We start from the raw sequence: 22,876 nt of genomic DNA, 5'->3' as shown, positions 1-22,876 counted from the left end.
CACCCAAGTGGTCGGTCAAAACCGACCACTTGAATCAATTCTCGTTAGGCTAGGTGCTCTGTACCTTTGGTTATGCCGAACAGTTTCTTTTGTAACGAGTTACCCCATTTTATGTATATACTGTAATTTTGAAACCACCGACTTCCACCTCAGGCGGCACAACGGATCATCTGCCGTACCTGAATACCTCTGGTCTGAATCCTCGGTGACTGCGGTTTGAGCGGCTCGACCCTGGGGAGGAGGACGAAACAACTTTACTAGTTCCATAGCATGAGGCGTTCCACAGCGAGGACTAAGAATCAGAAGTAGTGAGATGGGGTTGTTGACGCCATTGCACTGCTGATGACCGGAGCGGAAGAAGAAGCAGTGAAATCCCCCACCGCTGTCAACTCTCCCCATTACACGGCGGCATTGCAGGAAAAAGCAGCGGCGCAACGTGTATAAGACAGATCAAAGCCATTGGAAAGTGTTAAGGCGGACCGCAAAGCGTCTCAAGCGGTAAGATTACAAACCCCTTCGTCAACGCGAGGCAAGGTACAGTCTTTGTCAAAGTTTTCTAGGTCACGCCAAAGGTTTCTGGGCCACTAAGCATTCCAAGAATAAGCTTAATGTTACCATAAGCCTAACCAAAACATTTTAGGACACAAAGACAGAAAAGTGTTTCCTCTAGCGTTCCAACATAAACTGTTTCAGCCTCGCTCGAGAGGTAATCTTGTACTTTGAATTTTTCGCGGCTTGTGCACTTTCGGCATGGCCTAGAAAATTTTGACGAAGACTGCACCTTAGGCGTTCAAATGGATATCCATGCTTTCGCGTACATAACGTATAAGAAGTCTTCGGTGGGGACAGGTTTCATTTTTTTTCTTGTCTTCTTAAAGCGTAACTGAAGTTGTAGAAGCGTAGCTGTAATTGTAGAGCGCGAACAAATTTGGCAGTCGTTTGGTCACGTTAGAGAGTAAAAACGGCGAGACTGAGTCTCGTGTCCCCTTTGTCCTTTTCTGCTGCCTGCGAGTGCACACACCGATCCGAGAAGCCGTTCTGCCCTCTGTCCTTTTAAACGTCCTCCCACCGAGCCACAACAATAGGTCGCACTCTCGGCTCGCACGACCCGCGTCTTACGTCGTAAAACGAGCGTCACACGTTGAATGATTGCCGCGCAGCGAGCGGTAACTCGCGTCGAGGCTTTCTGCAATGCAATCATCGCCTGCTTTTTTTGTCGTCTGCGCGCCTCCGTGGGCGCAATTTCCCAGGTTGCACCGCGCGCGCGTCGCGAGGAGCAAGACAGCGCGGCGGCGGCGGCGGCGAGCCTCCATTGCGTTGTTACGACGGCAGGTCGCCCTCCCGCCCTTGCAAGCTCGTATCTTGACGTCGGCTGCACACGGCACCGTCGTGTATCGCCTGCCGCAAGAGCAAGATGACGCATTCGCGCTCAGTCGCAGCTGGCTGCTGTAGCTCGAACTGTCTCGTCGCTTTTGTCGCCACGCCGGCTGCGTTGTAGCCGATTATGACGAGGGGAAAAAAAATGAAGGAAACAGAACAACCAACTGCGCAAATGTGCATGCACGCAGGTTCGAGCAAAGAGAAAAAACGCTTTGCGCTGTCCTCGTATTTTGTAACCTCTGCATGCCTCGCCGCGGAGCTCCAATATTAAAACGACGAAAAGATAAAGAAAAAGAGAATGCGCAAATGGCTCGTGGAAACGAGCTAGTTAATCTATTTAACAGGTGTATGTACAGTTGGTCGGCTTATGCAAGCGCTCTATGAAAAGCATATCTCGCAAGCGAGCTGTTCACGAAACGTAAACAGGGCTGTCGTCTGCCCAGAGGAGCTAAATACGTTCCGTGGACGTAACCAATTTCCAGGGTGCTGTTGTTGAAATTATATTACCGGCGTCACATGGAATCAGTGGGGTGTTTGTAGGTAAATATCCGTTGAGTAAAATATCTCTTACGAGACAATTCTGCATTTTATTTGCAGAACCAGATGAGACGGAAACGTCCAGACGAAAACGTTATCAGAAGACATCGACCGGCTTGTGGCACGTTAACGGCGCAAGCAACTGTAGTTGCTTTTTTAACAGCATACAAAATCTTCCGCATCTTGTACGGAACATATGTAGGGCATCAGTTAGTACGTCTTCAAGCCACCGCCGGGTGGGCTTCATTCACTTCATTAGTCTGGGAGACGGGAGGTTTGCCAACAAGGTGACGTGCGCAAAAAGGGGCGGGGCCCGGGGCAACATTTCTAGCAACACCACCGAGTTTCCGGGCCCACTCTCCCCCCATTTGTTACACCTACTGACATCCGGCGCCTGTGACCAAAGTATGACGCACTTCAACGAAAGTTTCGAGATTTTTGGTTCTTTGCATGGGTCTGTGAGAAACGCCCTTTCATTACCCGGACGCTAAACCCATTTTCGGGAGTCGGCTTGAAGTGCTCAACTCGTCATCGGCTGATTACAGTATGACACTTTAAGTTTGGACCATTTATTTATTTGCCTATTTATTTTGCGATGTAGCTGTAAGCGCTAGGCAGGAACCTTTCGTGTACGTCGTCAGCGTATTCTGAGCTCAGAAGGTCATCTAGTTGCAACACAAATCTCCACAACGGCTCGGAAATCGCGCGACCATCGGCCTTATTATAAGCTGTTGTTGCGACAGAGTTGCTGTCAGAACACGTCGCGCGCAACCTGTCTCTTGTCCTGCCGCGAAACTGCAAAACAGTTTTTTTTTTCTGAAACAGCTACTAAGCCTCGACACGCACGACTCCCAGCAGTCGCACGGTTGAGTGACGGCCCCAAAGTCGCTAATGGCTATGAACTCAAGGGGGTTGCGAAACCTGCTCTTCGTCGAACACGAATCGAATTCGCCGAAAAAAGCTGTTTATCTCCGCTTTGCAGACGTTACCTATGAGACTTAACGCTGAAGGAAAATAAACGTCTTTTCTTAACCGTACAGTATGCATTGAAGGTCGCGGGTAGGACGTATGGAGCAGTATGGGGGAAGGTACACAGTTTAAGCTGGCCGTGAAGACAAAATTAAACTTTGTTCAATTAAAAAAAAAAGCAGCTTTTGGTAACTCACTCAGCTCTATCGCAGCCACAAATGACGTTTTTTAATGTAAAAAAAATTGAAATATTGAAAAAAAAGTTTTGAACAAAAAAAAAAAAAAAACTATCAAATTTCGCGCTGCAGTGACGTGTTACGGGCAGGAATGACGCAATATGCGCAGGCACGAAATCATAGCTATCAGCTGGTTAACCGCACGTTAGCAATCTAGCGATACGGTCAAACAAAATTAGAAGCCCCACTACAATCTCCCAGCCATGTTTTTTCGGCGGTGGCTTGGATCGGCGACCGCCAATCACACAAACAGGATTCTGTGACGTCATAGAGAAGTTGCCGGAACGTGACTGGGGAGTCGCCACAGCTGCGTCTGCTTTCCTTAATGACTCCGTTATTTCTTTGAAGCTTGTGATACAATTGGTATTATTGTTGTTAAGTTGTGGCACCTCACATAATTGATTTCAGAAAGCGTTTTCCTCACTGCAGATGTGTCCCATCAAAGCAAGTTTCCCACGAGAAGTTCTGTTTTTTTTTTTCAGTGTTATCCTGATTGAAAAACAAAACGTAAAAAAACTTTTTTGTTTTTCTACTGCTTTTTTTTTTTTTTTTTGTCACCCGCGCACATCTCTAGAGGAGAAGCGGTAGGCAGAAGACGCCGACGCGGCCACGCGTTCGAGCCAGTTTGTCTGAACGGGGAGGAGGTACAAGCCGAAAACTACACCATGTGAAACACTATACGGTAACACACCCCCGGACGGCGACAACCGCTGAACGTTCCTTGGCGGTCTCCACTATGGAAACTCGAGTGGAGAACGCCGCGTGCCAGGCGGGGCGCTTGTCTCCTCGCGGCGACATACGAGATGGCGGGGGGCGTATAAGCCGACGGAATAGTTGTAACGGACGGAGCGCAGATTATTGGGTGCGCATGCGTGCGCTGCCTTTGAAGGTAGGCGCCGCGGAAACACCCCGAAGGAGCGCAGATGAGGACATAAAATAGAGTTTAATTATCTTGTATATCTTTAAACAGGCCTTTAAAAAAATACAGGTTTAGTTCATTGAAAAACTGATTTGCCCTGATAATAGCGATACCAATGTTATCGCACACTCCAAACAATTGATTTAGATGCTAATGAATACAGATGAAGCAGTGGCGATTTTCAATCCACTTTCTGGTGAAGTCTGTATGACGTCACAGAATCCTTCTTGTGCGATTGGCGGCCGTCACTGCTGGCGCCGTCTGGCGCGAAATTTGAAAATATAAAAATATCGCGTTTCTTTTTGTTTGTTAAAAAACGCCTTTGTTGGTTGGAGGAGCTGAGTGAGGTACCAAAGGCTAGTTCTTTCAAAATTAGCCAAGTTGTCTTTTGTCGTTATGGCTCCTTCTGCGTTTTGAACCAAGTCTTTGGCGCGGAATTAACATCAACAATAGCACACATTACTTCTGGTCAAACAGCGGTGCAATGTAGGTGCTAGTAGATTCGCTTCGGTCTCTACCAGCAGAATGAAAGACGCGGTGGTTACCCAGCCAACGGTAGAAAAAAAAAAAAAAAAGCGAGACGTTTCTGGGTTGTCAAGCAAGGATTTCATATAATCCCTAGCGCACTGTGCAACACGACGCGACGACGCAGTAGTGACCAGCGCGAAGCTTTTCAAGCGCAGGACATTGCACGGCGGCTTCGCAAGTGCCTAATGAAACACACACACACACACACACACACATGGAGAGAGAGAGAGAGAGAGAGAGAGAGAGAGAGAGAGAGAGAGAGAGAGAGAGAGAGAGAGAGAGAGAGAGAGAGAGAGAGAGAGAGAGAGAGAGAGAGAGAGAGAGAGAGATCATTATACTGTATTATTACTCGTTACCCTTACAAATTTGACAAAAAAGAAAATACGTTTTCTTCAAACTTCGGTTTAAATCACACAATTGTTCCATTTTAGACGAAAAATGAACAGTAGTGCAAGATTTTCTCCCTTCCTCTAGGCTCCACAACCACTCGTTCCCTTGTTGTATTTCGGAATGCTTTCAGGAACGCGCAAAAAACCTGGTAAATGATCGATTCGTTGATTTGTGGGGTTTAACGCGCCGAATCTACAACTACAAGGCGCGCCGACGTAGTGGAGGTCTCCGGGTTAATTTCGACCACCCGGGGATCTTTAAAGGACCCGCGAAGACAAAATACAAGTTGGGTTTATTAGAAAGACTGCTTAGTCCCGATAACAATGATACCAGTATGATCGCAATCTTCACATAACGGAGATATTAAAAAAAAAGGTGTGCAGCAGTCGCGACCCCCCATAGACAATTTCCCGCAACTTTTCTATGACGTCACGGAACCTTGTTTGTGGGATTAGCGGCCGCCTAACTGACCTGTCGCGACGACACATGACTGGACGTCTGTAATGGGGCCTCTAGTTCCATTTGACCGCATCACTTGAATGCTAACGTGCAGTTAACGCACTGAAAATTATGCTTTATTGTTGGCCCGTATGACGTCATTCTTGCTCATAACACGTCTCTGTGGCACAAAATTTGAAAGTTTTTAAATACTTCTTGCTTTTTTTCGTTAAAAAAAAATCTCTTTTGTGGCTGTAATGGAGCTGAGTGAGATACTGAATCCTAGTTCTTTCAAATTACACGAAGTTGTATTTTCTCTTCATGGCTCCTTTAACGCGCGCCGAAATCTCGACACACGGGCGTTTTCGCTTCTCGCCTCCATCTCAAAAGCCGCCAACGCGGCTGGGAGCGAGCCCACGTCCTCTGTCTCAGCAGCGCAACGCCACTGAGCCACCGCAGCGGGTAAACCTGGTAAACCGCAGCATTGCGCATGCATTGTCGTCTTGGCGGCGTTGCACTGCCTGCAGCAGCGAAGCGCATGTCCAGACGTGTCTAGCGCGACGGCCTTGCCGAGCGGGGAAGCGCGTAGATATATCCGCGAAGGGGCAACAACGCCGTCGTCTCGGTTCCCGAAGAAGCGCTCGCTGCGTTCTCTTTCCGGAATTGCAAACATCCGCGCTGCGTCTTGCGCCCGCGGCGCGTGTTCGCCGTGAGTCACCTGTGTGGCTGTGAGCGGGGGTGGTTATAAGAGAGGAGGAGAGAGGGGTGGGAGGAGCGGGAGGAGGAGGGCGGTCATGCGATCTGACCCGCTGTTCCCGCGCTTTTTGCTTCATTACGTGTCTGCTCTTTCTTTGTCTTCGTTTTCCCTTTATTTTGTGTGTGTGTGGGATGATTCCTTCAAAAATGAATGAAAAGATACGCTCTGCGGCGAATTTGTTTTCAACGCAGCCCTTATGTTCTTATTTCATCCGTAAAGACAAGGCTGCTCTCTTCCCAATATCCGAACGTTGCCAGAAACTTCCGTCAATCTGTGAGCGTTGAGCCATAGAGACGCATACGCAGGATTTCGTTGGACGACATGAAGGGAAAATTAAAAAAAAAAAAACACCGAAAGAAGAAAAATGAAAACGTTCAAGCTGGGAATTTATTCACATTGCAAAAAAAAAAAATTAAAAAAATGAACGAAAAGAAATCCGGCCTGATGCCCGAATATACAAAGCTGTGCCAGTTTTGTTCGTTTTTTCTACCAAGTGAAATTCCGAAATGGTGGATCATCGTGGTGCGAGAATACATCGACGCCATACATTGTTGGTGCGTGGCTTGCGAAGCAAAAATAATTACTTAACCCGCACCCCTCCCACGGATGCAAAATTGCTAGGGGGGAGGCGTCCCATCTCCCCCCTCCCTGCGCAAGCCACTGTTGAGCGAAGCCGTGGTTTCGGTTATGGTTGATCGAAATAATGATAATATGTATTTATACTTCAGAATTACAGATACCGCCCGCATAAGCGACATGGCTTGTGTGCTTCGGAGCAGTCACAGGGGGACTCGAGAGTGAGAGAGAGAGAGAAAGAGAGATAATTGCGTATTGGAGAGATTTATTCCACCCTAAAGAGGAGCTAGATACTAAAAACTTTTCAGTAATTAAATATACAGTGGCTGTATGCATAAACCCACGAGATCAGAAGCATTCCACTTCAAAGGACAACGACTGAAAGATCACATGCGCGCCCATTGAACTACTTGCTATAGGTTTTTGTGAAGTGGGACATAAAGAAAAAATGAAAATATAAAGAGCAAGACATCGCGAAACAGAATAATTGAGAAAGCACTCTGCTCAAAAGAAACAACAAAGTCATTGATAATGTTCACACACGCACAAAAAATTGTTATAATAAGCCAGTTATAATTGTAATACAAGATCTCAAAATGCTTGTGTCACGGCTTCTTTTTGCGTTCTTCACTGCTTCACCACACTAGACACCAGTAGCCAGTAGCGCGAAGGCGCCATGTTCGCATTCATTCATTCATTCAGCGCCAGCTCGATGCGTACGCCTGCGCCTCCACAAGCCCCTTTCCTGTCATGCATGAAAAACTAAGATAAAACAAAACAAACAAAAAAAGAACAAGAAGCGGGGAGTCGGGTCGCCCGTCGGAAATCCCAGTCTTGAGAGGACAATCGGCGTGACATCAATTGGCGCCGAGATAATACTTTACACCTACTCCCTCAGTCTCGTTTACGATGTCCCGCGTTTGTGTTCCTTCTTCGTTGACAGCGACGATTTACAACTTCGGGCACTGTCCCCCAAAAAACGGACTACGAGACGCTTCAGTCGAGCGCAGTGGTGAACCGATTGACTCCGGACGAAAACTCCCCCGTCGGTGATTGCAAAGTGTCACGGAGCGCGCTGTGATTTGCGACGGTTGGGAGCTAAAGCTAACCGGATTAGGTTAGCCCGGTCTAGTCGTGCCCCCCGCGTAAAGGGAATAAGCACCGTTCAAGTTTGTTGCCCTGATTTTTGTAGCCTTTAACCGCAGCCACCTAAATATGGTATTACACTATTAGTCATACACCGCTCCAGTCACACCCTCGCACGCCTTTCGACCTCCGAGAAAAGAGGCGCTTTCGTCGTGGGCGGGCGCACCGGAAGCAACGGTTGAAAATTGGCGCGCAAACGCCGCGGCGATTGAGGCGCCAGCTGCGTGAGGCGGCGGCCGACGCAGACGCAGCGGAGAAGAGAAAGGGAGGACACCCGTCGCTCGCTCGCTGAAACGGTCGTCCGAGAGCTGTCTGTTCGACGGTCGTTCACTATTCGTACCTCGACGAGTGTGGCAGCGTTGCATCACTACGGGACCATGCCAGCCACGGTGGCGCGCGGCCCGGACCTGCGTCGGATCACGATGTCGCGGACTTTCGTTCCGATCGCCGTCGCCCGACCTGCGCGCAGCAGCGTCAAGCGCTGCCTCTTCGGAGCCGTCGACCACGACGCGGTGCAGCGCGACCTGGAGAACGAGCAACGCGAACGCTACGAGTGCTTCCGCAACAAGTACAACTTCGACCTCAGCACGGAGACACCGCTGCCCGGCCGCTACGAGTGGGAGTGCACCCGCGGCGAAGACGCGACGCCGCCGAGCAGCATTTTGAAAGCAGAGGACGCGGTTGCTACAGACGCCACGCTCGACGCGAAGCCACCGATAGCGCAGCGACCCCAGCGAGCAGCTGCAGCCGCTAGGCAGAGCAGCATCCCCGGTGAGTTGACGATGCTGCGCGGGTGAACGGACGGCGTAAAAAAGCGGCCCGGGCGACGCCCGACGCACTGTGTGGCAGTTGCACGCTCGCGTTTGGCCACTTCTGTTAGGCCTAGCGCTGGCTCCGATCGGCGGCGGCTAGCTTCCACGCATCGCAATGGCGTAGACGGGGCAGCCCAACGTTGGGGCAGTCGCTGTAGTTTAAAATTTCGCCATCCTTTCATTAATTACGATCGAGCGTCTGTGCAGGCGGTTGTCATTTGTGTCGTGTGTGCGTGCGTATATTGTTGCGGAAATTGCGGCGAGTTCCGAAATAACTCTTCCGGAATGGGGCGTGGGCTCCCCCCCCCTACTCCCCAGTTCGAGCGACGCCATGCTCCGGTCGTTGTGGTAGGCGGTGGCGCCATCTCTGGGCGGTGACAGAAACCAGAGCTCTCGTGACCTCGCCCAGTGTTGCTAGGTTACGCGGAACCGTTTGTTGCGCGCGGCTAGGCGGTCGCTTGCGAGGTCGCTGTCCTGCGAGTGCGGTTCATGACACGGTGGGACGGTGAAAACGGCCGCGATTGTTTCGCAAGCACCGTTCGCTGTCCGAAATGCCGCCTGCTTTAGTAGAGCAGCACGAACGTCTGAAATTCTGGCAGATATTACTCGGAGCTGTCCCGTTCTACGACCGCATTTTGTCCCGTACTTGTTGATGGAAGTAGGTTACTTGGGGGCACGACTCGCCTGGGCGGATCTGACGCCGACAGCTTTAGCGCTGCCCGCTTGACGTGGAATAATAAAGACAAAAACAGGTTTAGGAATCGTTGATAGCTGACCGTTGCGCTAGTTTCGCATACCGGCGTCTAAGTAACCCGTTCTTTTGTTAGTTCTAGGGTTCTTAAATTAATAATCGCAGATAAAAATTGCATTCGTGAGGATGCTGGGCAAATTTGTGAAAACTTTTTAGGAATCGACTCGAGATTGCTCGCCCTTCGCTACCGGTTATATTTCTGGCTGCCTGCGAGGCTGTGAAAAGTGAAACCCTTGGTTCGGATACGGAGACTCTATTCGTCGTGCAGGGTTTTTTCAGCGTTTGTGCGCGGCTCGCGTACGGTATGTGTGTTTTGCCTTGAGGAGGTGCTGTAATATAGAATTGTGTGGCGAAAACTGTAGAATGCTTTTAGTTGCGCGCTTTGTACATGCCAGAACCTCTTATCACTCTGAGGCCCGTTGTTAAGCTGATATTTCGGTGTTCATTTAGCATGTACAGTACAGCCCTTGCAATTTGTGAACTCTCTGGGGACTGAAAATTTGTTCGAATTGGTGAATGGATAGTTAATGCATACAAGTTTGCAAGCCATGTAGGCATTCTGAATGAACAGAAAGTTTGGATTAGCGGGGTGGTGCTGTTTATTTTTAAAAAGTATTTTCGATGCATGAAAGAAAGAAAAAGTGCATAATAGCATTCGTTTTCTCAAAAATTAAAATGTGAAAAATTCTTCACGGCCTGGTTTTGGTTTGGTGTCGTTCCGTGTAGTACATCGCTACAACGGAAGCGGGGCATTTGTTTAGACACTTCGAAGCTGTAGAGAAAAATTTTCCAATCATTAGCATGCCTTGGAGCACTGTTGTGTAGATGGCTTGCACTGACGTCACCGTAGCTGCCATGTTTGTGACCCACAAGCACGGCGGAAGGCTGCACACTTATCTGGGGCTCTTATCTTTCGGAGCACTAAAAAAAACCGCTGGAGGTGGGTCACAAGAGCAGGTTGTGATGACGTCATGTGCAAGCTATGTATTTACAGAAGTCAATATTAGCAAGGTAATTAAAAACGCTGGACAATCTGATTAGAATAAGGAAGGGTGGAAGGGTACGTAATGTGTATATGTATTTTACTGAAGTGGCATTTTCTCTCGATGTTGCACATCTCACATTCACTATCCTTATTGGGTGTGAGATGTGCAACATCCAGATAAGACCCCCCGATTCTCTAATGTGCAGTAAGGACAAATGCAATGTGCGCTCATAAAAATGAACCATTAAACGCAAAAATGAAATATACTGCTCGTGGAGGTCCAATAATGCCGCGCTTTGGTATACAGTATAAGTTCATTAATTCGGCACTGGTGGGATCGTGGAGAATTTGTCGTAATATCCAGTTGTCCAAATATCGAATGGACAACAAAAGCATGAAATTTCCCCCAGCATGACGTCCCTCTTATTTGCGAAAAAAGTTTCTAATATTCGTCTTTTTTTTTCTGGGCGAATTTGAGTGGCGACAATAGCTCTAATAGCTACCAGACACTCCGTAATTTGCTCACAAAAGTCCTCCAGCACAAACAAGGGTTCTGGGGCTTCTTTTACCATGCGTTTTGGTGGTTGGGGCAGTTGGTCACGATTGTCACCTTCCGACGAATCGTCGCCGTTGTCGGCGCCTATCGCATCCTATCCAGGTGACAAACCCTGAACAGAGCACACACCAGGCTCTGACCGCTTCAGATGCTACCAACCTCGTGTATGGATGGACGGATAGTAGTGGCTTAATTAGCCCTTTGCATCGGGCGTCAGCTTGCGCCACCTAGCCCATACATCTGCCTGTTTCGGATGATGCTGATGACCATGCGGTTGGCCTATGCGGCATTTTTTTTTTTTTTTTCAGCTGTACAGTAGCATTGCTCTTGGCAGTGTTTTTTTTTGTTTGTTTCTTTTGCTCTCTGCACATCAATTGGGTGTACCTGCAGGCTGTGATGCTAGGTCGAATTAACCAATGCGCACTAAAATTTTGCTGAATTAGCGAGAGTTCCACTGCATAGACTTCTGTATATAATTGTAGGGACCATGCGCATAGGTCAAATTAACCGGCTCTCAGAATTAACGGGGGGTCAAATTAACGAGCTTTCACTGTATTTGGAAAGCTACAGGTCCCAACTTTGTTTTTGTAATTAATCCACACGTCAGTTGTACCTGCATGGAAAGAAATCGTGCTTGTCCATGTCCATATTTGTCCGCACAGCATCTCCGTACTTGTCAATGGCTGTGTCCCCATTGTCTTGCCTCTGGGCTCACACTTAGCTCTTTCTTTTGTTGTGACTGTACATAGCATGCACCGTAGCGCGGCATATTGGTGAAAGCTTCACATAATGCATAAACACTAAATGAAGTCCTCAATAACGCCAACATTTTCAACGTAATCTTGAAAAAAATAATTGCCATCCCTGCCTAAAGCGAGTTGATTGAGAGAAGCGCAAAATCTAAAAGTGCATCCAATCAATCGGAAAACCTCCTTCAAAGACCAGAATTGCAAACAACAAACAAGCCTACAGTTGTTCGCACACCAAGTATTTCCATCTACGAACTATCTAAATGTATACCGATACGTAGTTTATGAGTTAAAGGTGTATACTTTTGTATTCCTCCTTCATGATCGATGCGTGTATTGTTTTATCTAGAACTGTTCAGTTCTTGTGATTTTCAAGTAACTGTTTTGGTTTCACGCTCGGTTTCACGCGCAGTGTCTCCGGAGATCTTAGAGCTTTTCGGTCGACCAGCTGGTCTATAGGGAACTGCATTAGTTCTTTTTGACAGAACGCCATCGGCCACACTAGGAAAGCTCCTGCTTTAACCCTTTCGGCCCTGGCATCGTCATTTGATGACACAAGACAATATTCCTCTAGCGCCTTGAGAACAACACGAAAACTGCTAGTTTTCTTGGCGAGGGTTGTTCAAGGGTCCCTCTTGCTATAGACATCATTATTGTTGTGATTTTGCGGGGCTGGACAGTATGAAACGGAAGAAGAATCCTCAGTTGACACAGGGTATGACGACAGGGCGGGTGAGGAAACGGAAATCCTGGTTTGTCAAAATGTCTATAAATCTGTAAATATTTGTATTACCAGCTTTATACTTGTTCTGTGAGATCGGGGTGTCATAGATTTCACAGCAAAAAGAAAAAAAAAATTCTAATTGCCTAATGACCTAATTGTTGTGCCTGTAAATTAATAAATACTTGAACTATTAGAACAATTATTCATGTCTGTGCTTCTGAGGTCCAAATCTGTACGAAAACACACAGAAAAACAATCTTTGCCTGAAATAATAAATCCAGGGGCTGAAAGGGTTAAAAAAACCTGTATGCTGATGTGCGGCCACGGTGCTTTGTAGTCCGGCAGGGGTGTCAGTACGCAGGTTGCCACAAAAAATGGACATTATTACAGATCACTGGTTAGAATTGGATGAACATATCATAAATAAGGCTGTTTTCCGGAAAAGTAAAGCTGGAGCTTTAAAGAGACACTACAGTCTCAACAAATGTTTTCTTTTTGTTTTACCTAAATGTCGGCTTGGGATTTTGTATCCAAGCTGAAAGGGCAATGTCGAGTCCTTACTGTACAACGGATTGGCACTGCTTGGAAATGGTGGAGATCCGCACTGCCTTCAGTGCTTAGTCTTTTAAGTTTATTTTTAAGTGGAGGACTAATGTGTCTGACTGTGTGCTTTGTTTTTTTGCTTGCAGACTTTTTCCATGCTCGCAAGCGGCACCCGTCGTCAGAGCCTGCAGCCAAGGTGCCCCGGATTGAGCCGCAGCCGCAGCTGCAGCAGCTCCAGCAGCCGTAGCCGATCCAGAAGCAGGCGTCTGCAGCAGCAGCAGCAGCAGCGCAGTGCTGGCGCCATGGTCGCACGCACGCGCCGCAAAAGATGATCTCAAGACTGGCCCCCCCGTACCTGACCAGAGCGCCAACCCGAGTTCCTATAGCTATGCGCTGTTTCACCAACTTTGCGTTAACGCCGTTCAAAAGAACGCTGAAAACAAATTGCGCGGGAGAAACCGGTTCCGAAGCAGAGTGATGTCGTCGACTTTTCTGCTCACTGAAGCGGACGAATCTGAATGCCTAGCTAAAGATGTCCTTATTTCATTTATTTATTTTTATCAGCTACTGTGTAGGCATCCTCTGCGTTCATGCTGCAGTTGGTGCAGACTGAAAAATGTAATTTAAGGATTGGCTAAAATAGTGCTGCCACAGCACCGACAACGAAAATTTGTGTGCAATCCATGGGGGGATTGGCCAAAAGGGTTGGCAGGCACAAGTTCGGAAAGTGAGCGTCGACTCGTGCTGGAAATGGCATCGTTCCACATAATCGTTCCGCATTTCTTTTAGTCACTGCATGTTTCTATACATTGTGTGTTGTGTTTAATGTAAGCACATGGAAATTCAGTCATGGCAGAATTTCACCCGGTGAATCACGGTGACTCCGAACATGATGAAATCATACAAAATTCTTTGCGATTTTTTTTTTGCGCCACTGCGCGCGCAAGCAGGGAAATTGTTTGGAAACTTGCATGGCGTATTTTTTATTTTTATAATTTTTATTGAATGCAGTCAAATCATTGGGGATGCAATTGTTATTGTGCCACGATAATTTTTCACAGTGTTCTTTTTATACTTTATATTTATTTTCTGTAAATAGATGCTGTTAAAACGTAATGCGACGGTGCTCTACAGATCACGCAAAAGTTTTAGAACATGCCAGTTTTCTACTGGAGCAGCAATCATGAAAGCCTGTCCCTTTGTTGTATATTGAAAATACCTCGACGCATACCCTTTGAGAGATCCAGGGATAAACTTAAATCAACGAGTGTGAGCTTGTTAACAAAATTTTTGTGCGCAGTAAGAGCCCCACGTGGACTCAGATTGGTCCGTAACCATCCACTACGATGTGTTTCGGTGTGTTAAGCACAAATTTCTAGTTTTGGGGGTTTTAGGGGCTGAAGCAGCGCCTGGGCCTCCGGCTGCAGACCGGCCGCAGTGGCCAGAATTGAACCCGTGTCTTGGGCTGAGCAGTGCAACGCCTAAGCCACTAAGCCTCCGCGGCAGGTTCAAACACAGATTTGGATTTAAGTGGAAGTGCTAGCGTGGCATGATGCCTACATCTTTTGCCCACGCCCCGGTGCCTGTGGTGCCTCCTTTATTTACAAGCCTGGCGGTTGGCCGGTGACGGGTGTCTTCCTCCTCACCACGAGTTGCGCGAGGTTGGTGAAACAGAGCATGGCTGCTCCCTCCCTCGCCCGTTTCCCTACTCCCCGTTTCCCAGCCTGTCCCCTCCCCCCTTTTTTTCCACGATCTCAACACAAGCAGGGGTGCGCCACCGTGTCGTTTTCTTTTAATTGAGCATTTTATTATTTGTTTTTAGCCGATTTTAATAGCCACTTTTTTTATCTACTATAGAGAGCGGCCGCCCGCGCCGGCAAACCTCGGCAGTGCAATAGGGGCACCCGCCAGAACCGGCGCCCCTCCAAGAGAGTGTACAGAGAGAGAGCTTCTATGATGAATAATAAAAAAAGTGAGCTGCCTGCAGCACGGGAGTGGAAACCCGTGGTCTTTGTTTCTTTTCATTGGAGAACTTACCGGGAACCAGTTTTGGTACATGGTAATCGGCCTGCTCTTGCACGGAAAGGCTGGACACAGTTGTGTACATGCACTGCATATTGGGTGCAGTACCGGGACTGGATCTTCGGTCTGCTGTGGCTACAGGCCGCCTGGCACACTGTGAATGACTTTTGGGGTAAAAGGAGCTCTACATGTAGGTCGTGACCTATGGTGCCTTAGAGTTGTTGTTCAATGTCCAGAAAAAAGGCTTAAAGGTACTTTCATTTGGATGAAAGCTCATTTGTGTTAGGGACATTCAAAGAGTGCTCTTTTAATTAAAATTGCACTTAATGGGAGATGTGAGTATACAGTTTTTATTGCCCTGCATAAATGGGCCTTAACAGAAGGCATTATTGCATAAAGAGTTCCTCAGCTGAATTTGGCCTCTTTTTTTTTTTGTATGACTGTTTTTTGGGAGTACAGAATTTCTTCCATTTGGGGCACATTTTTGTGGCAAAGCAAGTGAAACGGGCCTTAAGGCAACTATGCGTTTGTCACATTTTCTCAAGACTGACGTCTTCCACATTCCCTGCAAGTTGGCGCAAGATAAGGTACGTACCCCACCTTGCCGCATGAATAGTTGGCTTGAAGTACGAAATGAAAAATCGTGCATCCCTCTAACGGCAATGATGGTTGAATGTGAAGCTTTCTTGTGACAGACCCTTCGGTTGTCGTCCGAGTTTTCTGAACCACATCTATCATGTCGAAATGGAGCCATCGGATAGACGCCAGCTTCATACGCAAGGGGGACCCAGGTTCTATTCCGGCCACGGGAAGCGGGTTTTTTTCCCCTTTCACTTCACCTACGATCAGTCATCATCAAAGCAAGTTGGCTTTCCTGCAGGGCGTATTGGTGTACAACGGTATCAATGTGAACACAGGGCGTATTGGTGTACAACGGTATCAGTGTGAACACTAAATCTTACTTTTAAAACCAGGTTGCAAAGTATAGGATAACCAAATGGAGTGACCGTGCCCAACATTATAGTTGTTAAACTGGTACTCTTGTTATAGCGTAAATTAAACTTTGAACCCTAATGAATCCTGATGTTCCGTTCGAAGATAAATGAGGCCGTGTACTGAGTATCGCTCAAAGCGGACAAAATGGTTTGTGCTGAGCAACGCATCTTTGGCACGTTTCATGACGTGTATCGCTAGTTTAGACTGTTCGTTACAATGAAGCTTTGTACCTCCAGCCAATGAGAGGGGTAAAAGGGAGTTACCAGGGTAAGGGTATACCTTGGGCGGCTTGCATGTGGTGACGACAATAACGCCTGCTGCAAAGCCAACTTGTCACGATTTGTAGGAAATGGTACTCATTTTCTCAAAACTATTCTCCAAAAGATTAGGATAATTGGGTGCTAAGAACACTGTAATAAAATCTGCTTAGATGCAGTTTGATATACTTGTCATAATTGGTTCACAGTGAGGTCTTAAACAATACAGAATTTCTGTCTGCTGTCAATACATGAGCCCACACAGGAGGAAAACGGTAACAAAGTGGCAGAAACTGCTATCCCGCGAGAAAGTATGCCTCTTTCCTTGCCATAAGAGCTCGTGCATTCACAGCAGAAGGGAATATCACGACTTTACTGTGAACTACCTAATTATGAAATGTAAACGAAACTTCCCGTACTGTTAGTCATCTCAGCAGCCAGTTGCCACGCCTTTTTTGGTAATAAAATACCGCAGTACTTCCAAGTACTATTAAGCTTATTAACTAAAAGGTACGCCCAATCACAAGTTGCAAACTGATGTGTTTTGTGTGTTAGTACAAAACACGCTCCTTTGGACTGTGCTTCGGTCAATTGTGCTCTGCTTTGTCCAACCACTTGGCTGTGTTGTCCAGCCATGTCCACATCATGGAGTGAGGGCAAATTTGAGAGCACGGCGCAGCTTCGCAAATAATCCTCCTTCACAGCCTGGCTCGGTCTTCTTTTTTTTCTCCGAGTCCACTGACCTTGATCTTCTGTAGTAACGTTCGTTGTGATGTGGGCTGAATTTCTCGCACCGGAAAAATGCCGGTGACACACCGGACGAATCATCATATACTGTACGCACCGGTGTCGCGAAAGCTAGACACGTAATTGAATTCTCAAAAGGCTGAAGGGCATCTTTTCCTGGCAGCAGGATAGCAGGTCTTCGTTGTGATGTGAAGAATTATGATTACATAGTTGTGGTTGAAAGCAATGTCGTGGGATTATTTGCAGTGAAGAGCGCTGATTGAACAGCGAGTCCAGCGGGGTCAAACTGGCTGATCGTCACTTCCCCAAGAATATTATAGATCATCGTCTTCTTGCTAGTCGCTGTAGATAGTCCACCGAGAGAACATGCTTACTTCCACCATTTGCTAGCAGCTACCTATGAGTGGCGGCGAGTGCACTCAGTCCTCCTTTAAGCATTTCAATAGAGATGCGTTTAGGTAACATCACAGTATACGTAAACTTTCGTTATAACAAAACTGCTGTCACAGGAAACGGGCTTAGTTGAAAGCGGGGATGATTTTCTCTTTATGCGCAGCAGTGAAGACCATGAAACCCTTCGAATAACGCAATTTTGTCATAACGCGCTGCCCACATACACCGGTACGGGGCGAGAGCTCGTCAAGCTGTCAATAGCAGCTTTTTCTCTCGCCCCGTCACATGAAATAAAATTCTATTCTATTCTATTCTATTCTATTCTTTTATTTGCACTAGCGGTGTACCCGGGAGGCCTTTTAGCCTTTTCACCCTCTTAAAGGAATAATTAAAAGAAAAAAGTGAGTTTTGTAGTTTCATGCCGCGACAGAAATGTAATCTTGATATATCAAGTCTCTAGGCACATCAACTTCGGCTGGACGTTGATGAATGAGTTCTAGCGGAGCGGAGATTCCGGTACGGCGCCCTGTACAGGGCTGGTGCAGCCAACGTTAGGTGCAGCTGCGCATGTGCGAAACAGGTTTCGTCCCCCTCTGCACATGCACTGTTATGCAGGTCGACTACGGTGTACCGTTTCGGTACCGCTCTTTCGGAGGCCCCAACGAATTCTGCCGCACCGGAACGTTTCAGCCGCACTTTGTGTGGGCTCGAGTGCTCTACGCACTTTTTCCTGAACTCAAACTAGCGCACCTACTCTCGTGATGTAAAATTAGTTCTACAGTTCAGCAGCCGGAGAAAAACAGTTTGAATATCGCTTTTCAAGGCCGTTTACTCGCGATACGACCGCGCCCGGCATATTAGGGAGCGCGTTGGCTTTAGTGTGATTAAGCGTAATGTGCATTGTTTGCTCCTCTTTAACTTTGCGGAAAGACCACACTATCAATCGAATAATAGCTACAATGTCGTAACGCGTACAGAAAAAAAAAAAAAAATCTTTCCCCAGGTGAGGCTCGAACTCACAACCCCGGCATAGCTCACGAGCACTGTCGTATAAGTACCGTGCGCTAACCAATTGCGCCACTGGGGAACGGTTTCGGCAGCACTGCTACGGCGTGTGGAACGTGAAGGCACCCCCTCCCCCTCTATGAGCTGTGCGGTGTGCGCAGACAAAAATAAAGGTGATGGGTGAGGGAGCGCTGGCTATTCTCTAAAGGTCTTTGTGGATATACTGCTGAGTCTCGTACACTTCTGGAGCTTCTGTTGTTTCCGTCAAGCAAAATCAGTTGCCGCTAACAGTAAACGTTTCGTTCTGCCAGGCCAAAGCGACTTTTTTATGGAAGAAAAACAGGCTTTACAGAACCGATGGCACTTCTAAATATGCCTGTAACCATGCAGACCACCTTGTTAAGCGCTGACGGCTTTGGCGAAGGTTTTGCCACCAGTTTCGCTCGTGTACCGCGTTGTGCTGGGACATGAATCTTTGGTAATGATACCATAGGTTTCATTTTCACGCTTTCTGTGGGTGCCAAGTAATAAATAGCGAGGTTTGACAAAATATATAAGGCTGGGACAACTAACCTATCGTGTTAGTTGTCCCAGCCTTATATATAACTAACGTTATACATAACTATAACTGTCCCAGCCTTATATATAACTAACGGCACGCTTTTATAACGTACTTCTACAAAAGAATGCGTCTACGTTTGTTTCACGTGTTAGGTGTCACGCTCAGCGTAAAATCGCTTTTGTCCGTTCTTAGGAATCTCAGTAGCTCCAAAAGTTTCACCATATACCATATATCACATTCAACCCGGTCCAACTATGCCACGTGTGTGAATACACACGCACACAGATATATATATATATATATATATATATATATATATATATCTCACATTTTCCGACTATATATATATCATAACGGCGGCCAGTTTATGAGGGACGCCGTTGTCTTTTGTTGGCCGAGAGACTAGCGGCCTCTGTCGGAAAATGTGGGAAGCGTCACGAGAGACTGGCGCTTCAAGCGGGGAAGGAGAGATCAAAGGACGTGAGGACCAGTCTTGGGCAGCAACTAGTTGTTAGCAGCGTGTTACCGGCAGCTAGTTATGTTTATCAGTAATTTGTAACTGTAACAGTATACTTTTAACGCAGTAATTGTAACAGGACCTGCCATTACAATTACTTCCCTTTTCATAGTAAAATATCAGGAACTCGTTAAAGCCCGACGTACAACTTCTTCGGTCTTCCTTCTTACTAATACAACCTATCCCCTCACCTTTCCAAGGAAAGGCTGTTCTCGCAGTTTAGGGGAGGAGGTCGCATAGAGGATTATCTTCCCTGTAGAACACAGGTTGGAAATTAGTCTTTACGGGTGTTTCTTAAACTTTTTCCTTCGTTGTGACTCCAGCCGAAACAAGAAAAAACGAAACATGCAATTATACGTCCGCTGAGGGGAGAGCTAGGCTACCCTTGCATATAGACCATCGCAGAGGGACCCACCGATAATGGGCCAGCTATCATGACACCAAGGGAGAATCAACAAAAAAGTAGGTACAACAAGACGGTGGTTGGTGTCGGGCTGCAGTGTGTACCCTTCTAGGTCCCCTCCGTTTAGGGTTTTACCATGTGCTTTTCTGACTACCCGCATATCTAAATACATTTCTATTGAATAAACTATAGTTTCTGATCTATTACTTAGTTAGGCACAGTAACGTAAAAGTAACGACGTTACTTTTTCACAGTAACTGCAACTGTAACAAGTTACTTTTAGAAACTGCGTAACTGTAACAGAGTTACTTTTTTGGATTAGGTAACTGCAACTGTATGCAAGTCTGTGGTAGCGTGCTCATGATTGGTGAGGACGCGTGGTCGAAGGGAAGGCGCTCGCCGGGAGCAGAGCAACGTCTGAACATGTAATAAGTACAGTAAAGCCCGCTCATATCCAACAGGGATATATCGAAGTATTGCCTATATCGAACCCTTGTATTATTCTGGTAAAAATTACATGCATTTAAAACTTTTTCTATCGAACGCGATTTTGCCCACAATGGATATATCGAACTCTTCCGCGCGGTATTTTTCGCTCTCCTTAGGCATGCGGCATGCTTTCCCGCAATACATCGGCACGCAGCGGTGGCGCGGGTTTCGCTTACTATTCCCGAGTCCCGCGCGAGCTCGGGCGTGTCCAAACCGGCCGTGGCAGAGTGGACCAACTCCACTATAGTGCCTAGAAGTATATTCTAGGCACCATAGCTCCACGCATGCATGCTGTTGGAGCCGAAAGCGCCACATCGGGCGCTGCGGGCTGCGCTGTCACCGAACTTCAAGTCCGCGCCACTCGCTGCGCGCACTTGCTCGGTTCGCTGGGTTCGCCGTTATTCGCTTGTAACCATGCTTGCCTCCGCTATGTCGAAGACGCTGAGGACTCCGTACCGCTTCCGAGCACGAGCGAAACCGTCGCTGCCGTGGCCCTGCTACGGCGATACTGCAGTGCCATTGTGGGCAACGGTGTAGTGCTTGTCGACTGTTTAGATACCGTGGAGCAAGCAGTCACTAGCAACGCGTTGTGCTCCAACAAGCAGGCTACACCAACACAGTTCTTCCGCCCCATTAAATTAATGTTTCCTTTCTGAGAAAGTGTCTATCAATAGTGGACTGCAGGGTGGTAAGAGCTCAGCGTTAGCTCGTGACTCCGTTGGCAGGATTGCTCTCATGTAAGCTTTTTTTTTTCTTTACTTTCTATATCGAATTTTTGCTATATCGAACTATTTTACAATCCCCGCGCTGCTCGATATAAGCGGGCTTTACTACCGTATCTGCTGCATAATTATCGCACTTGCGTAATGATCGCATCCCTGAGAGAGAGAGAGAAATCGCACGCGTGCAAAGTCTAGCTGGTCGTGCTTAGCAATGTTTCCTCCTCTTTCAAAGTGGACATGGCTACGTTATTGCCACAGACTTGCCGATATTAGCGCTATCGGCAAGCATGAGTTCACTATTTGTGCGGAAGAAACTCTCACTAAATGCACATAATGAACCCCCCCCCCCCCCAAAAAAAAAAAAAAAAAAAAAAACGCTCTCAGCTCGCTGCGTCGGCAGCCGTGTCTGTTTTTATGCATCGCAGTGTGACCGCAGCAGCAACTTATTTGTCGACCGGTTCTCACCTCGCAGCAAACACATTCATGCGTGTTCCATAATTCACGAAAACACTGCATTTTGTGGCACTTTGCTACGCGAATGGCGGTGGTCCGTGGAATTTTTGTAATGTTCTTATTTATTACGGTTATTATGTTCATGAGACATATCGTAACAGTTCTGGCCTGCAACTTGCGTGCGTTTTCTGCGCTGACACATTTCTCGCGAAAAATTTACCTCGCGTAATGAACGCACCCCAAAATTTGCGTCATATGTTTGGAAAAAAAGTGCGATAATTACGCGAGTAAGTACGGTAATCATCATAAATAAATACAGTTGCTTTCAATAACCGAACGCGCCATCACGTGCGTCAGCCGCTCAAACTCATCCCTTCCGTTTCTACCGTGCGGGCTTTGGGGTCTTGAACTCGTAATTAGGCTTGTCAGATTTGGCGGGCGCTAGAAAGGGAATGGTAGAAAAACAGGACGTTAGTCAATCACCAGTCCTGTGTAGCGTGTAGCAGGGAAAGGTAGTTCCATCAATACCCGGCTCGTTACTTGCTTTTTCTGCCATCGCAAGCACCATCGCACGCACCAGCTTCCACCGAATCTGGCGCCATTCCCCACACCGTTATGGTTTGCCCAGGCATAGCGCTACGCTGAGTGCAGCGTAGCGGTACAATCAGGCATTTCTCTGTGCGTGATGGGCACAGCTACATCGAATGAAGTCACCATTCCTCTAGAACCCGGTTGCATAGATGACATCCAACAGTAGCTGGGCAGTTGGGGTGGAGTGATCTTGTGCAGTACGCTTAATGGACACATGTTCGCTGAAACCAGGCCCGAAGCACGTCCAATGAAAAGGTAATCATAACAATGACAACGCTGGCAAGGTTATCATTTTAGCGGGCCTACCGAAAGGCGGGTTCAGAATTAAAGAAAGGCAAACAATTACACAAGTACGGTCCGCAATTCGCAACGGTGTTTACTTAAGACTTTGCACGGCATCTTGTTTTTTCGCGCCGAAATAAATACAGTTCACATAGGTTTTAGTCGCGAGTCAGCGGATCGATTTTTCCCGCCACTTCAGAGTTTTGGAATTTGTGGTGGCGCTGAGATCATTGACCATTTAGCGTTGAGGTGGCATCAGCCGATCATCGTTGAAGGTTTCAAGGTCGCTGGTCGAGAGAACGCACGGTACGGCTCGTGAAAGACGGAGGAGTAGGGCACGCGCGCTGCAGTTTAAATACAAAGGCACAAAAGAAAAAATAAAGAGCAAAAGATTCAAACGCAAGCTTTGTCTCCAACGCAACTGATCACGTTTTCTGAGCG

General features: G+C 47.3%; 1 protein-coding gene and 1 non-coding gene across 2 annotated transcripts; one reads left to right on the top strand and one right to left on the bottom strand.

Annotated features, from left to right (window-relative positions):
* The first annotated feature begins 8,110 nt into the window (after positions 1-8,110).
* Positions 8,111-14,997, top strand: LOC144142636 (uncharacterized). The gene is made up of 2 exons (XM_077674284.1): positions 8,111-8,647; positions 13,143-14,997. The coding sequence occupies exons 1-2, from the start codon at positions 8,254-8,256 to the stop codon at positions 13,241-13,243; spliced, it is 495 nt and encodes a 164-aa protein (XP_077530410.1). The 5' UTR covers positions 8,111-8,253; the 3' UTR covers positions 13,244-14,997.
* A 3,409-nt stretch (positions 14,998-18,406) lies between these two features.
* On the bottom strand, positions 18,407-18,498 carry Trnai-uau (transfer RNA isoleucine (anticodon UAU)). The gene is given in 2 exon segments: positions 18,407-18,442; positions 18,461-18,498. It is a non-coding gene; the product is annotated as a tRNA-Ile (tRNA).
* Between the last annotated feature and the right edge of the window lie 4,378 nt (positions 18,499-22,876).

Source organism: Haemaphysalis longicornis, unplaced genomic scaffold (genome assembly GCF_048455015.1).
Source record: "Haemaphysalis longicornis isolate Haplotype H1 unplaced genomic scaffold, Haemaphysalis longicornis Haplotype H1 scaffold_6, whole genome shotgun sequence".
NCBI lineage: Eukaryota > Metazoa > Arthropoda > Arachnida > Ixodida > Ixodidae > Haemaphysalis > Haemaphysalis longicornis.
Note: the sequence above shows the minus strand (reverse complement) of the source record. Positions and strands in the feature narration are given on the sequence as shown.